This window comes from Schistocerca nitens, chromosome 9, assembly GCF_023898315.1.
Source record: "Schistocerca nitens isolate TAMUIC-IGC-003100 chromosome 9, iqSchNite1.1, whole genome shotgun sequence".
NCBI classification, from domain to species: Eukaryota; Metazoa; Arthropoda; class Insecta; order Orthoptera; family Acrididae; genus Schistocerca; species Schistocerca nitens.
Window position 1 is genome coordinate 148583545 of NC_064622.1, and position 15204 is coordinate 148598748.

Sequence of the window (15204 nt, forward strand, 5' to 3'; positions counted from 1 at the left end):
ACTATGTTCTTAAGACCAGTCACGGGAGATGAACTGCGGAAAACTATACAGAAACTGAAGTCCAAGAAATCAGCTGGTGATGATGAAATATCAAATCATGTAATAAAGCTGGTATGTGAGGAGATAATAACACCACTGCTGAACATAGCAAACTGTTCTTTCAGAGATGCAATTTTTCCAGAAAAACTGAAGATAACGAAGGTAGTGCCAGTGTACAAGAAAGGGTGTAAGGATGATCCCAACAACTACAGACCAGTTTCACTGATATCAGGTTTCTCAAAAATCCTAGAAATGCTTATGTATACCAGATTAGTTAACTATTTGGACAAACATAACATTCTCATGACCTCACAACATGGTTTCAGAAAGGGTAAATCTACAGAATCAGCAATTGTCAGTCTAACAGAATACATTTTACAGTCCTTAGATGAGAAAAAGGTTGTCTCTGCAATGTTTCTGGATCTTTCAAAGGCTTTTGACACCATTGACCATGAAATGCTGATACAAAAATTAAGCAACTATGGCATTCGGGGGCAACCAGGTGAATGGATAAAATCATACTTGTGCAACCGCAAGCAGTATGTATCATTAGGAAACTCGTACCAATCAGAAACCAAATCCATCAAATATGGAGTGCCGCAGGGTTCGGTAATGGGGCCATTGTTATTTAATGTATTTGTTAATGATATAGGTGTTGAGGAGGAAGAAAAGAAAATATTGTATGCTGACGACATGACAATACTAAATAGTGACCAAAATATGGAACAGCTTGAGAGAAGAGCATACATATCTGCAATGTCACAGCTCAATGGCTGTTGGAAAATGAACTGGTTATAAATCTAAAAAAGACTATGTATGCAGTGTTTAAAAACAAGGAAAAGGCTGTAGATATGGATTTAGAGGTTGATGGAACAAGGCTGGAAGAAGTAGAATCTGCTAGATTCTTAGGTATTCTTGTGGATAATGAACTGAAATGGAAAAAACATATTAATAATGTCTGTAAGAAACTGAGCTCTGTCATATTCTTAATGATGCAACTATCACAGTATTCAGACAAGAACCTTCTGTGTACAGTGTATCATGGACTTTTCGAACCATACTTACAGTATGGAGTGACTGTGTGGGGAAACTCAAACAAACAAGAGACAAAACGAGTGTTCACATTACAAAAAAAAAGCAATTAGGACCATTTTAAAAAGAAAGACCTCTGAAACATGCAGAAACTGTTTCAAGAATTTAGGTATCTTAACTTTTTCATCGTTGTATATATACAAAACAATAATGTACATCACAAAAGGTAGTGAGGACTGGATTACAAATGCTAGTGTACACACCCACAATACAAGAAAGAAGAATGAAGTACGGAGCATACCCCACCGACTGGCAATGCTAGAAAAAGGACCCCAGTACTCTGGTATAAGACTACTAAGAAGTCTGCCCAAAACCCTGCAAGATAGTGTACTTCACAATGACTTTCCAAAGAAACTTAAAGACTATCTCATTGAAAAAGAGTTTTACAGTGTTGCAGAATACTTATGCCATTAAATTTGTATATATTGTTACTCATTATCAGTGATGTAAAAATGTAAGCTAAAGGTGTAGGAAAATAAGTGATAAAGAATTTTAATACTTTGACATGTCCTATATTACACGTACATTTACTGTACACATTGTAATCTTACAGGATCAAATAAAATTCAATTCAATTCAATTCAAGCTGGCAAATATTTATGTATCCAGTGTTCTACTAGTGTGTACCTGGGCCCATAACCTCTTTAAAGATTCTAATTTCAATGCTAATTAACTATTTTGTAATGTTTAAAGGAGTATACTTTAACATAACTTTTTCACAAACAACATACTTTGATGTAATAAGTGATTAACTAACATCTGTCATCATTCATTACAGTCTGAAAGGATTCAAACCATTATATATTCCTGGTCCTCCGGTAACTTACACCATTTACATTCCTGCCTTAGGATGCAAAGTTTCAATTTATCTCCCCCCTCCTCCCTTCACTGAAAATTAAGGTATAGTGACCACAAACTTTTTATAAGAGTTACTTCAGAATGGCCCCCAATCAGCATGTTAAATTGCATAACAATTAATGGGTCATCAGGTGTAGCCTCCCCTTGTCAGAATTCAGTACTATAATCCTGAGAAAAGTGTTAATGCTGTTGCTGCTATGTAAACTGAACAATCAGCTTTGGGTAATTCTCACTCTTCTCCTGGACTGTGATGATATCATCATCATCATCATCATCATCATCATCGTCTGCAGAAGTCAAAGCCATTGTATGCTGGTGGGCTAGCATCCTATGTGGCTGTCAGTCTTATTGTACTTCCCATCACAAGTGTCCCTCATTGATGTAAAGCCTCAGAACTGTCACATCTATTGTGATAAATGAACTGTGTAACATTGGAATAAAAGGATGTATTCCATATCGTTGTTGTGGTCTTCAGTCCTGAGACCGGTTTGATGCAGCTCTCCATGCTACTCTATCCTGTGCAAGCTTCTTCATCTCCCAGTACTTACTGCAACCTACATCCTTCTGAATCCGCTTAGTGTATTCATCTCTTTGTCTCCCTCTACGATTTTTACCCTCCACGCTGCCCTCCAACGCTAAATTTGTGATCCCTTGATGCCTCAAAACATGTCCTTCTTCTAGTTAAGTTGTGCCACAAACTTCTCTTCTCCCCAATCCTATTCAATACCTCGTCATTAGTTACGTGATCTACCCACCTTATCTTCAGCATTCTTCTGTAGCACCACATTTCGAAAGCTTCTATTCTCTTCTTGTCCAAACTAGTTATCGTCCATGTTTCACTTCCATACATGGCTACACTACATACAAATATTTTCAGAAACGACTTCCTGACACTTGAATCTATACTCGATGTTAACAAATTTCTCTTCTTGAGAAACGCTTTCCTTGCCATTGCCAGTCTACATTTTATATCCTCCCTACTTCGACCATCACCGGTTATTTTACTCCCTAAATAGCAAAACTCCTTTACTACTTTCAGTGTCTCAATTCCTAATCTAATTCCCTCAGCATCACCCGATTTAATTTGACTACATTCCATTATCCTCGTTTTGCTTTTGTTGATGTTCATCTTATATCCTCCTTTCAAGACACTGTCCATTCCGTTCAACTGCTCCTCCAAGTCCTTTGCTGTCTCTGACAGAATTACAATGTCATCGGCGAACCTCAAAGTTTTTACTTCTTCTCCATGAATTTTAATACCTACTCCGAATTTTTCTTTTGTTTCCTTTACTGCTTGCTCAATATACAGATTGAATAACATCAGGGAGACGCTACAACCCTGTCTCACTCCTTTTCCAACCACTGCTTCCCTTTCATGCCCCTCGACTCTTCTAACTGCCATCTGGTTTCTGTACAAATTGTAAATAGTCTTTCGCTCCCTGTATTTTACCCCTGCCACCTTCAGAATTTGAAAGAGAGTATTCCAGTTAACATTGTCAAAAGCTTTCTCTAAGTCTACAAATGCTAGAAACGTAGGTTTGCCTTTCCTTAATCTTTCTTCTAAGATAGGTCGTAAGGTCAGTATTGCCTCACGTGTTCCAACATTTCTACGGAATCCAAACTGATCTTCCCCGAGGTCGGCTTCTACTAGTTTTTCCATTCGTCAGTAATGAATTCGTGTTAGTATTTTGCAGCCGTGGCTTATTAAACTGATAGTTTGGTAATTTTCACATCTGTCAACACCTGCTTTCTTTGGGATTGGAATTATTATATTCTTCTTGAAGTCTGAGGGTATTTCGCCTGTCTCATACATCGTGCTCACCAGATGGTAGAGTTTTGTTATGACTGGCTCTCCCGAGGCCATCAGTAGTTCTAATGGAATGTTGCCTACTCCCGTGGCCTTGTTTCGACTCAGGTCTTTCAGTGCTCTGTCAAACTCTTCACGCAGTATCTTATCTGCCATTTCATCTTCATCTACATCCTCTTCCATTTCCATAATATTGTCCTCAAGTACATCGCCCTTGTATAAACCCTCTATATACTCCTTCCACCTTTCTGCCTTCCCTTCTTTGCTTAGAACTGGGTTGCCATCTGAGCTCTTAATATTCATACAAGTGGTTCTCTTCTCTCCGAAGGTCTCTTTAATTTTCCTGTAGGCAGTATCTGTCTTACCCCTAGTGAGATAAGCCTCTACATCCTTGAATTTGTCCTCTAGCCATCCCTGCTTAGCCATTTTGCACTTCCTGTCGATATCATTTTTGAGACGTTTGTATTCCTTTTTGCCTGCTTCATTTACTGCATTTTTATATTTTCTCCTTTCATCAATTAAATTCAATATTTCTTCTGTTACCCAAGGATTTCTATTAGCTCTCGTCTTTTTACCTACTTGATCGTCTGCTGCCTTCACTACTTCATCCCTCAGAGCTACCCATTCTTCTTCTACTGTATTTCTTTCCTCCATTCCTGTCAATTGTTCCCTTATGCTCTCCCTGAAACTCTCTACAACCTCTGGTTCTTTCAGTATATCCAGGTCCCATCTCCTTAAATTCCCACCTTTTTGCAGTTTCTTCAGTTTCAATCTGCAGTTCATAACCAATAGATTGTTGTCAGAATCCACATCTGCCCCAGGAAATGTCTTACAATTTAAAACCCGGTTCCTAAATCTCTGTCTTACCATTATATAATCTATCTGATACCTTTTAGTATCTCCAGGATTCTTCTTTTATGATTCTTGAACCAAGTGTTAGCTATGATTAAGTTATGCTCTGTGCCAAATTCTACAAGGCGGCTTCCTCTTTCATTTCTTCCCCCCAATCCATATTCACCTACTATGTTTACTTCTCTCCCTTTTCCTACCGATGAATTCCAGTCACCCATGACTATTAAATTTTTGTCTCCCTTCACTACCTGAATAATTTATTTTATCTCGTCATACATTTCATCTATTTCTTCATCATCTGCAGAGCTAGTTGGCATATAAACTTGTACTACTGTAGTAGGCATGGGCTTTGTGTCTATCTTGGCCACAATAATGCGTTCACTATGCTATTTGTAGTAGCTAACCCGCACTCCTATTTTTTTATTCATTATTAAACCTACTCCTACATTAACCCTATTTGATTTTGTATTTATAACCCTGTAATCACCTGACCAAAAGTCTTGTTCCTCCTGCCACCGAACTTCACTAATTCCCACTATATCTAACTTCAACCTATCCATTTCCCTTTTTAAATTTTCTAACCTACCTGCCCGATTAAGGGATCTGACATTCCACGCTCCGATCCGTACAACGCCAGTTTTCTTTCTCCTGATAACGACGTTCTCCTGAGTAGTCCCCGCCCGGAGATCCGAATGGGGGACTATTTTACCTCCGGAATATTTTACCCAAGAGGACGCCATCATCATTTAATCATACAGTAGAGCTGCATGTCCTCGGGAAAAATTATGGCTGTAGTTTCCCCTTGCTTTCAGCCGTTCGCAGTACCAGCACAGCAAGGCCGTTTTGGTTAATGTTACAAGGCCAGATCAGTCAATCATCCAGACTGTTGCCCCTGCAACTACTGAAAAGGCCGCTGCCCCTCTTCAGGAACCACATGTTTGTCTGGCCTCTCAACAGATACCCCTCCGTTGTGGTTGCACCTACGGTACGGCTATCTGTATCGCTGAGGCACGCAAGCCTCCCCACCAACGGCAAGGTCCATGGTTCATTCCATATCACACATGTAAAAAAATTGTTGCAACTTAACACAGAGTTTAACCCCTCCAACTTTACCCTAAATAATAACTGTAATCAACATACCGAAAGATACTTTCTTTAAAGCAAAACTGTTCATGACAAACTGTACTTAAGCGATCAGCAGTTGTCATGCACTTTAAAATATCTATGCTGATGAAATGACGCGCTCTACTGCAGTGGCAGCCAGTGGTATCCGAGAGTGCATGTTGCACTGAAGTTTCAACATAGGATTTTTATATGAGATGCTTACAAGGGAGACAATTCTTTATTGTTGTGCCTGGCTTCCTGGCATTGGTTACAATGTACACTCCCCTAGAATTCCTGCTTCATGAATGTCACAAAATTCAAATTTTTAAATCCAATTTACTATCCTGCAAGCTACTAAAAAAACTATTAACTAGATTACATAACAAGTTATATTCCTAGTACAACTGAAATACATTTGTCACATAAAAGTCTGGAAATAAGAGACAAATTATACACTATAAGTACTCTTATTCTTGCCTTACTTATTTTGAAAGTTTTCCCTCCCATTTTTCAGTGATGCAAAAATATCTGACAATCGCTGGTTGAATCACAGAATTTTTCCAGTGGAAGACATCATCACCAAGGTCAACGAACCTTCCTGGTTCATAGAGTCGCAGAAGAATGATTTTATTTGTTTCACAGCTGAGAAGCACCTTTCTGCTTCTACCCATGATCATGGGAATTGTGAGAATTGGCTTCAACCATTTAGAGCACTAAATGGATGTCTTCCCTGTATTATTCATCATTATAAACTCCACTAGACTAACAGCAGCATAAAAAATAGTAGACATCAACCCAAAGATTGTTTTGAACACCACAGTGCTTTACTAGGCATGGTCCTCTTGGAGATGGTATGCAGTTGCCTTCTTTTGACCTTTTAATGACCAGTTATTGGGGGAACTACAGTTTAATGGGGATTCCGAACCACTGTGCAATTTGTAATTTTTCACAGCAAACAAACATTGCCAGAAATGAAAGAAGTGACAAGTGACAGATAAATATCCTAGGATTGGCCATGAATCAAAACCCACACATTTGGATTCGTAGCCTTGCACTTTACCACTGAACCAAAAAGCTACAACAGAACCACCACACAATAATCTAAATTCTTACGTTAGGTAGATATAAGCAGTTTAGGCTTATCCAAAAATGTATACATTGAATACTCTTCCGTTAAGATAACTTCAGGATACTTAGAACAGTACAAGTGTAACTTTTCTGGAATAGACAATGAAGAAGCTTTCAACATGACCCGAGAAACTAAGTCAGTCTTTCACCTCCAACATTATGGCACTGCACATCTCATTTGCTTCTCTTTTCCATTCAGTCTTGTCCTAGTTCCTTTTCTTCACTGAGCAACCAATAGATTCAGTCAGTTTCTTCTCGGATCATGATAATAGTTTCTTTAAATGTTGAAATAGCCTTATGGGCAGAGCACATATTAGTGTCTATGGTGTAGCTGATTGAAGAAATGGTTCAAATGGCTCAGAGCACTATGGGACTCAACTTCTCAGGTCATCAGTCCCCTAGAACTTGGAACTACTTAAACCTAACTAACCTAAGGACATCACACACATCCATGCCCGAGGCAGGATTCGAACCTGCGACCGTAGCGGTCGCGCGGTTCCAGACTGTAGCGCGTAGAACCGCTCGGCCACCCTGGCCGGCAGCTGATTGAAGAGAACTGCAACTAATGGTATAATTTTACTGATGAATTTCAACTAATAATTAAAGATACAACTAGAAAGAATTTAGTTTATGACCAAGATTATGGCAAATTATATTTTCACTTATTATTATAGTCACCTTTCAGTAAGCGATTCTTACACTCAATGATTTCTTTCTTGCAGTCATGAACTGTGTTTATGGATCGAGATTGAAAATTGCATCTATGAGCAGACCAATGCAGCAAATGCTTTCTCATCACCTGATTAAGGATCACAGTACACTGTGGGGTGCTTAAGAAGAATGCACATATTCCCTAAAAACTTGAAAAAAATATTTTCACATCACAGTTGACCATTGCTGCCTTCATCACTTGATAGGCATATCAATGTACATACTCTGTATTTCGGTAAATTTTTTTCACAATATCTTGTTCTTCATGAAAGCAGCCAGTCATAATGGAGGCCCCATTTTAAGTCTATGCAATTAATTTTTTGTGAGTCTCATTCACTTTTTTGTGTCTAACTCTTCTAGCAAACTCTCAGCTAACATCTGTGTGTCGTACCTGGAACTGTACCACCTTTCTATTGGTTTACCTCTACATATGCTATGGTACACAACAGCTGACTAAAATACACTTGGCCGGCCGCGGTGGTCTCGCGGTTCTAGGCGCGCAGTCCGGAACCGTGCGACTGCTACGGTCGCAGGTTCGAATCCTGCCTCGGGCATGGGTGTGTGTGATGTCCTTAGGTTAATTAGGTTTAAGTAGTTCTAAGTTCTAGGGGACTGATGACCACAGCAGTTGAGTCCCATAGTGCTCAGAGCCATTTGAACCATTTTTAAAATACACTTGCTGTATCACTAGTTTCATCTGCTATAACACCTAAAAAATTAATGGAAAATCTCATATAAAGATGTGAAACAAATACTAACAAAGAGATAGAGGGGCTGGCCAGTACTTACCTCAGCTCAGTACAGCCGATAGATACACAAAAAACAGAACCGAAAATTTACGTTTCTAGCTTTCGGAACAAATGTTCCTTCATCAGGGAGGAGAGAGGGGAAAGAAAGGGAAGAAGGGAAAGTGGATTCAGTTACTCATAACCCAGGTCATGAAGCAACAGGGAAAGGAAAACAGTAGCGGAGCATGCCCTCCAGCATAATTCTAGGGACCTAGGAACCTGCTACACCGTATGTGCCATTTGGCTTCTCCCACCCAACACCAGTCCCTCTGAACTGCGGAGATGGGAACTTGCACTCCAACACATCCTTTCATCCCGCCATCCCCCTGGACTGAACCTACGTTAAACAACCTCACTCCCATTTACTCTTCAGTCTTCTTCTCTTTCCCTTTCCTCTTTAGCCATTCACGCATCTTTTCATCCTACATAGTTGTGTTTATCTTTATACTGTATACCTCTTTACTTCTGTATGCATCCTCTTTGGTTTGAAACTGGCACAGTACTTACAGTAGAATATCTTTGGCTTCCCTCTGACAACCATGCCTCCATCCTTGCTACCCTCCCTGTTTTCCTTTCCCTGTTGCTTCATGACCTGGGTTATGAGTAACTGAATCCACTTTCCCTTCTTCCCTTTCTTTCCCCTCTCTCCTCCCTGATGAAGGAACATTTGTTCCGAAAGCTAGAAACGTAAATTTTCGGTTCTGTTTTTTGTGTATCTATCGGCTGTACTGAGCTGAGGTAAGTACTGGCCAGCCCCTCTATCTCTTTGTTAGTATTTGTATAACACCTAAAAATTCTGATAATCTTATTTACTTCGTAATGTTTAGCCTATCTCTCATATAATTCTCAGAAGTTTATTTCGAACTGTTTTGGATGTTCATTTGAAAACAGCTGCCTTATACAAATTATCTTTTAGTGCTTGATCCATTTGAGTGCTAAAATTAATCCATCCTCCGAGAACACCAGGGTTTAATGATGATTCACTTTCATCATGACCCCTCAAGGCCGATTCAAAGGAATGACAAAGTAATATAATTTACCAAAATAGTTAACACAGACCTATTATGCCCAACTTCTTTACTACACTCCATTATGTTCCTTCTTTATGCTCTATTTAATTGTTCAGCTATGTTGACAGTTCCAGAAAGTGCAAATATCGAACAATTTTGTGTGTGTGACCATGCTTCTTCACCTCGGTATTAAGATTACTTGCCCAATTCTTGAGTATTGTTCATCTATCTGGGATCCCCATCATGTAGAACTGATAGGTGAGAGAGAGAAGATCCAATGAAGGGCGGCTTGTTTTGTCACGGGATCATTTAGCTGGCAAGAGCGTTACGGAAATGCTACAAACTTCACTGGCAGACGCTACAAGAGAGGCATTGTGCATCATGGAGATTATTTACTATTGAAATTTTGGGACAGCACTTTTCAGGAGGAGCCAGATGACATATTTCCTCCCCCCCCCCCTCCCCCTCCCCCACACACATATATCTAGTGCATTGACCATGAGGAGAAAATTCAAGAAATTAGAGCCAATACAGATGCTTACCGACAATCATTCCTCCCACGCACTATTAGTGAATGGAACAGGGTTGGAGGGATCAGATAGTGGTACTGAAAGTACTCTCCGCTGCACATCATTAGGTGGCTTGCAGAGTATGATTTAGATGCACACAATTTATGCCTGCAGCTCCCAGTTTCATCCACGAGGGTTCCCCATCAAATAATAGGTACGCAAAGCAGAATAATGCATGGGACCTGAGTTTCTCCTGGCGTATACAACTTTCAAATAACTTCCGGGAATTCAGCCAGGTAACACTTTCAGCAACCGCCGATATTTCGGCGGGAGAACACCCCGCCATTTTCAAGGCAAACTGCAACGGACAGGCGGCGAACAGTTGCAGTTTGCCTTGAAAATGGCGGAGTGTTCTCCCGCCGAAATATCGGCGGTTGCTGAAAGTGTTGCCTGGCTGAATTCCCGGAAGTTATTTGAAAGAATAATGCATGTTTAACTTCACAGCCTTTATAAATATCCATTTTATATGCCCTCTTAAACCATTGATTTCCAGTTTTAATATTTATGATAGGAAATGAAAACCTCTTAACTCCATTTTCTACATTTTAAAGGATATGCAAAAACAGTTTCTTAAAAATAATATAAAGTGATACAGATAAAGTTGCTACATATGTAACTACACAGTAGAAGCCTAGTTATTGATAGGTTAGACAAAAGAGGTTTTCACACAGAGATTGAATTGATACTCAGCTTCATATTTGAAATTGGTACCAACAATCTTAATCTCTTTACACCAAAATTTAAAGAAGCGAGAAACGTGTGTACCTTGTAAATTATTTGCATTATTTATGTGCACTCACATTCCACAACCCAGAAACTACGTGACAAGCTAGTTCTCACTGTACAGGATATACCGGATACAGTAACACACAGAAAATGATGGCATCAAGAGCCAAAACACTCCATCACCTTGAAACATATTTAGACATGGTTCTTAGAAATAATATTAACACACTTGATAAATACACACATTAAAGCTGCAGTAACACCAATAATCACAATATACTAGCCACTTTCCCATTTGCCACAATGTTACAATTAAATACGACTGATGTGTTCACGACTGAAATAAATAAATAAATAAAAATGCAGTTACGCTGATGAGAAAATATTTCCTCCATATTTTTACCCTCAAAACTAATTTGTGAATGAAACAAAATTACTATGATTGCAGACGAAATGTCAATATTGATGGTATTGTGGGTGGCAGAATGGCGTATCCTTGTGGCTTGGATAAAAAATTAATCATCCTCTCCCTGGAGAGGAACTGTTTCTAGTCAGGGAGTTTGCACATCTACTATAACACACTGTAATGACATGGGGGAGCACGACACCTATTGCTATTGACAGACATTGAATCTTTGTTGGTTTATGTATGATGGGCCAACTTAACTTCCTCCAGGGAGTTGCCTTAGGTGTACAAACCCCACGTCTGAAGCCCGCGAGCATTTTTTGTACTCTTATGAGGCAAACGGATGTTGTATGACCAAAGGTAGTCGACTATATGGTATCTCATCGTGTGTATTGTAGACTCCCTAAACCAAAAGATATGAGAAAACGGGGGCATGTTAAGTTTAAAATTACTGGGAATTGTGCAACACTGCAATTATACCACACTTTGCCAATACTACATCTACATACTTTTTATTGACAAAACCACATGAACAAACCTGTTTCCTCTCTTCCGGACAGACTCATCTCTATCGTATACTCTGGCAAGCCATGGAAAAAGAACGACGCCACGGTAGCCAAATACTCTGTGAAGAAACAGTTGTCCTGTGTCATATTTTCCATCAGACTTCGGTTCTTCTAAGCGGCCAACCTCAGCTAGCCTGCAAAATTAATTAAATGATTATTACACCTCAACTCTCTGGTTTAAGATAAATAGACATGTCAATACAACAAAAAACCAACCAAGGTAGCAAATTTAACTCTTTTTATTTACTCAGCCACTAGTTCAAGCTGGCACACATTTTACAAATATTATAATAGATAGTCGAAACAGTCTGTCCAAAACTGTAAAAACTCTGTCAAAAATATTTACATATCATGTATTGCAAATGAACAGTTACAGTGCATACATACATACATACATACATTTGCATTTTTGGATCATTTTGACTACCTGCTACGATGATTTGAAAATGGATCCCAGTATGAAACTGGTCATTGAGTAAATAAAAAAAGTGAAGTTTGCAACGTGTGTGTGTGTGTGTGTGTGTGTGTGTGTTCCTGTAACTTCATAATTTTTAAACTTCTTACTGAAGAATTTCTAAACTCTATGCACACGTGATGTGTCCAATACCACTGTACAGAGTAGGTCCATGGAGAAATAAAAATATTACTATTCCTACCTGAATGGTCCCACTGTTGTTTATCATAGAAAGTTACAGTATTTATAACACCACTGGCCTGTTAACATTTCTCGTATCCTGTAGCTTACTGGATGCTACTATAACACTTGAATGTAGATAACACAATAATTTACAGATGTACTGGTTAACTGAGTATGTTTCCAAATTTCTTTTCAATTTATAGAATTGCCAATGTCTTTAGGTCTGCAGGGAGTCACTGAATATTTTTACAACAGATTACTGGACCCCATCTGAACCCTGGCAAGACACCTGAATTTTTTGTGTTTTATAGTGGTTGGGAAAAGAAAGAAAATTCAACTGGAACATTTTTTCCCCCCATCACACACACCATCAACAAATAAATGCAATGGGCACATAAGAACTGTAAATATTTTGAAAATGCTTCAGCAAGATACACATTCATTTACTTTGCAAAAGATTCTCACTGTTCTCTTTCACTACATGAATACTTTTCAGTTAAGGAGACTGTTTTCTAAACACTTGTGTGAATCATCCCATAGGTTTTTGGGACTCATACCAAATATGACTAATATGGAATAATGAACCCATAAATGAAGGACAGCAAAAATGGCCTCAGGTTTATCTGCTCACAACAGAGCCTCAATGAAATGCTCAACAACCAAAACTGGCAGATGCTTGAAGACAGATGTCGTGCAAAAAAACTATGTGCTAAGTTGGCTGATTGATTTGTATATTTATTCATCCGTAGAATGATACAAATTGTTTGGATGTCATCAACTGCTGTTTCTTATCACATAAATGTACATAGATTCTTACAGTTTTTGCAGTTATTATAATTAGCTTTACAACATTTACAATTGTGCCATACAGTGTTAGTTAATACATGAAGTATTCATGAACATTAAGTAGCTATCTACAATCATATTAAATATTCATTTACAGTGCAACAGCTTTTACTTAACAGATATGTTTTTAGCTTTCGGATAAAGATATGAAGTGCATTTACACCATTAATTGCCTACAGCAGCCTGTTATACAGTTTAGTCCATTGTCTACCGTACTACTCGGGATTTTTTATTTTTTTCTTGTTTATGTATGAGTCTTAACAATATCTAGTTTCATGGTCATGTAATGAACTGTATGTTGTATACATATCTAAATTTGTAAAGCTTCAGGATCAATATCACAAGAGGAATCTAGAAACACACTACAGCCGTCTTCTTATAACACCCACAGCGACTGCAAAAACCAGATCAGATTAATCACAATGTGCATTTAAGCAGCCACTTATTCCATGCTCTATGAATGAAGCAGGAAGAAACCCTAATACAAGGTATCATGGGAAGCACTACCTGCCATGTACTTTCTAGTTGTTTGCAGAGTATCACTGTATGCATAGAGTAATATTTAAGACAACACAGAATGAAAGTACGTCCATACTAATAACACACGTCTCGAAGACAAAATAAGAGGTAAACCTCAATGAAAAATATGGCAAACTGATCTTATTGATTGGTTTATCTATGCGTTTCTGCTTCTTATACCTCTAAATCTCAAGAAACTTCGACATACTGTGTTTCACTTAGTGTATGACCATTTAAATATGTTTGTGGTTCCAGATCGTTAGCTTTATTTGATTCAACCTGTATCTATGTGTGATTCCGGTCTAGGAAGCAGAATTACTGGCAGAATGGAGTAATGTGGTCAGAAACATTAATATTAAAATTTAACAAAATGAGCCTTCAAAATAAGCCCCAGATCATGTGGAGCTCTTGTGTTATTAATTACATAGCAGTCACCATAATCGAAATAGGAAAGTATGAATACTCTTTGAGCTCTAGAAGAAGCAAAAGTTATTTGTGTATGGCTACGTATTGGAATCTGAAATTCTCTGGGAACTGGGGGCCATTTCGTACTCTATGAGCAATAAAAATTCACCGCGTTTTACACGTATTGTTTTTCAGACCTAAGATATTTCTGTGCCGTATAAAAGCGAATAAATAAGGGTTGGCATAGGTTATAAGTGTCCTCCAGTTAATCACTCGCACGAAATGTATTTTATTACATAAAAGAGTACGTTTTCTTCAGTCAGACCAACACACATTACTTAGATTAAATAAAAATGCAATGCAAAGTACAGCGACATTCATTATTACCGGTATCTCACGGTAAAAGGTCACACCATCCAAATTTATATATAAAACGAAGTTATTTTACTGTTGATTTACGTAAAACCTTTTAACCAAAATAATAATATCAACAGAAAGCGAAGACGCCGATAGTCTTTTGAGGTTATTTTAAACCGCCTTTACGTCGCTCGCATTTTTGTAGTCAGAAAGCAACAGCAACACTACTGCGCAATTGTAGCAAAGTCGAATCTCTATAATTACCAGCAAAAATAAATTAAACAATTGCGTTCACGTACCTCGTGTAGTTCACGCAATGTAAAGTTACAACACGTACAGGAACTTCTAAAACCTTTCGCCGCAAATACCTTGACAGCCCTGCCATTACTTCCATTATGCTCTTTAGTGTTTGCGCTGCCAACTACACCTACTAAATCACATTTTTTGCAGTTAATTTACTTGGAAAAGTCATATTTTCACTGGAATTTTGATGAAGGTTGATCAAAACATTGCATTAAAAATTTACTCTTTGGGCTTCATGCCAATTTTGTCAGGTTTCCGAAATTGCCCTCACACGTCATTAATTTACCTGTTACATGTACAGTGTTGGTTAAAATTTGCAGAACTTTTCTGTAGTAAATTACTGCTAAATTCAGTTACTCATTAACAATTTTTTCACTCAATGAGCGTACCATTTATTTTGGTGTACTACAGCACCCTTTCACATAGATTCTAGTTTCCGTGCACTCTTATAAATTAATTACGAAATAATGAAGACATTTCT

The 15204-nt window shown here is 38.3% G+C and overlaps 1 protein-coding gene across 1 annotated transcript in view; it reads right to left on the reverse strand.

Moving 5' to 3' along the window:
• The window catches only part of LOC126203438 (polymerase delta-interacting protein 2), a 73299-nt gene extending 58335 nt beyond the window's left edge, over positions 1-14964 (reverse strand). Inside the window, exons 1-2 of the mRNA XM_049937756.1 lie at positions 14720-14964; positions 11629-11790 (exon numbers count right to left, since the gene is read on the reverse strand). Coding sequence (XP_049793713.1) covers positions 11629-11790; positions 14720-14814 — 257 coding nt within the window. The 5' untranslated portion in view covers positions 14815-14964. The remainder of the gene's footprint in view (positions 1-11628; positions 11791-14719) is intronic.
• Positions 14965-15204: the final 240 nt, after the last annotated feature.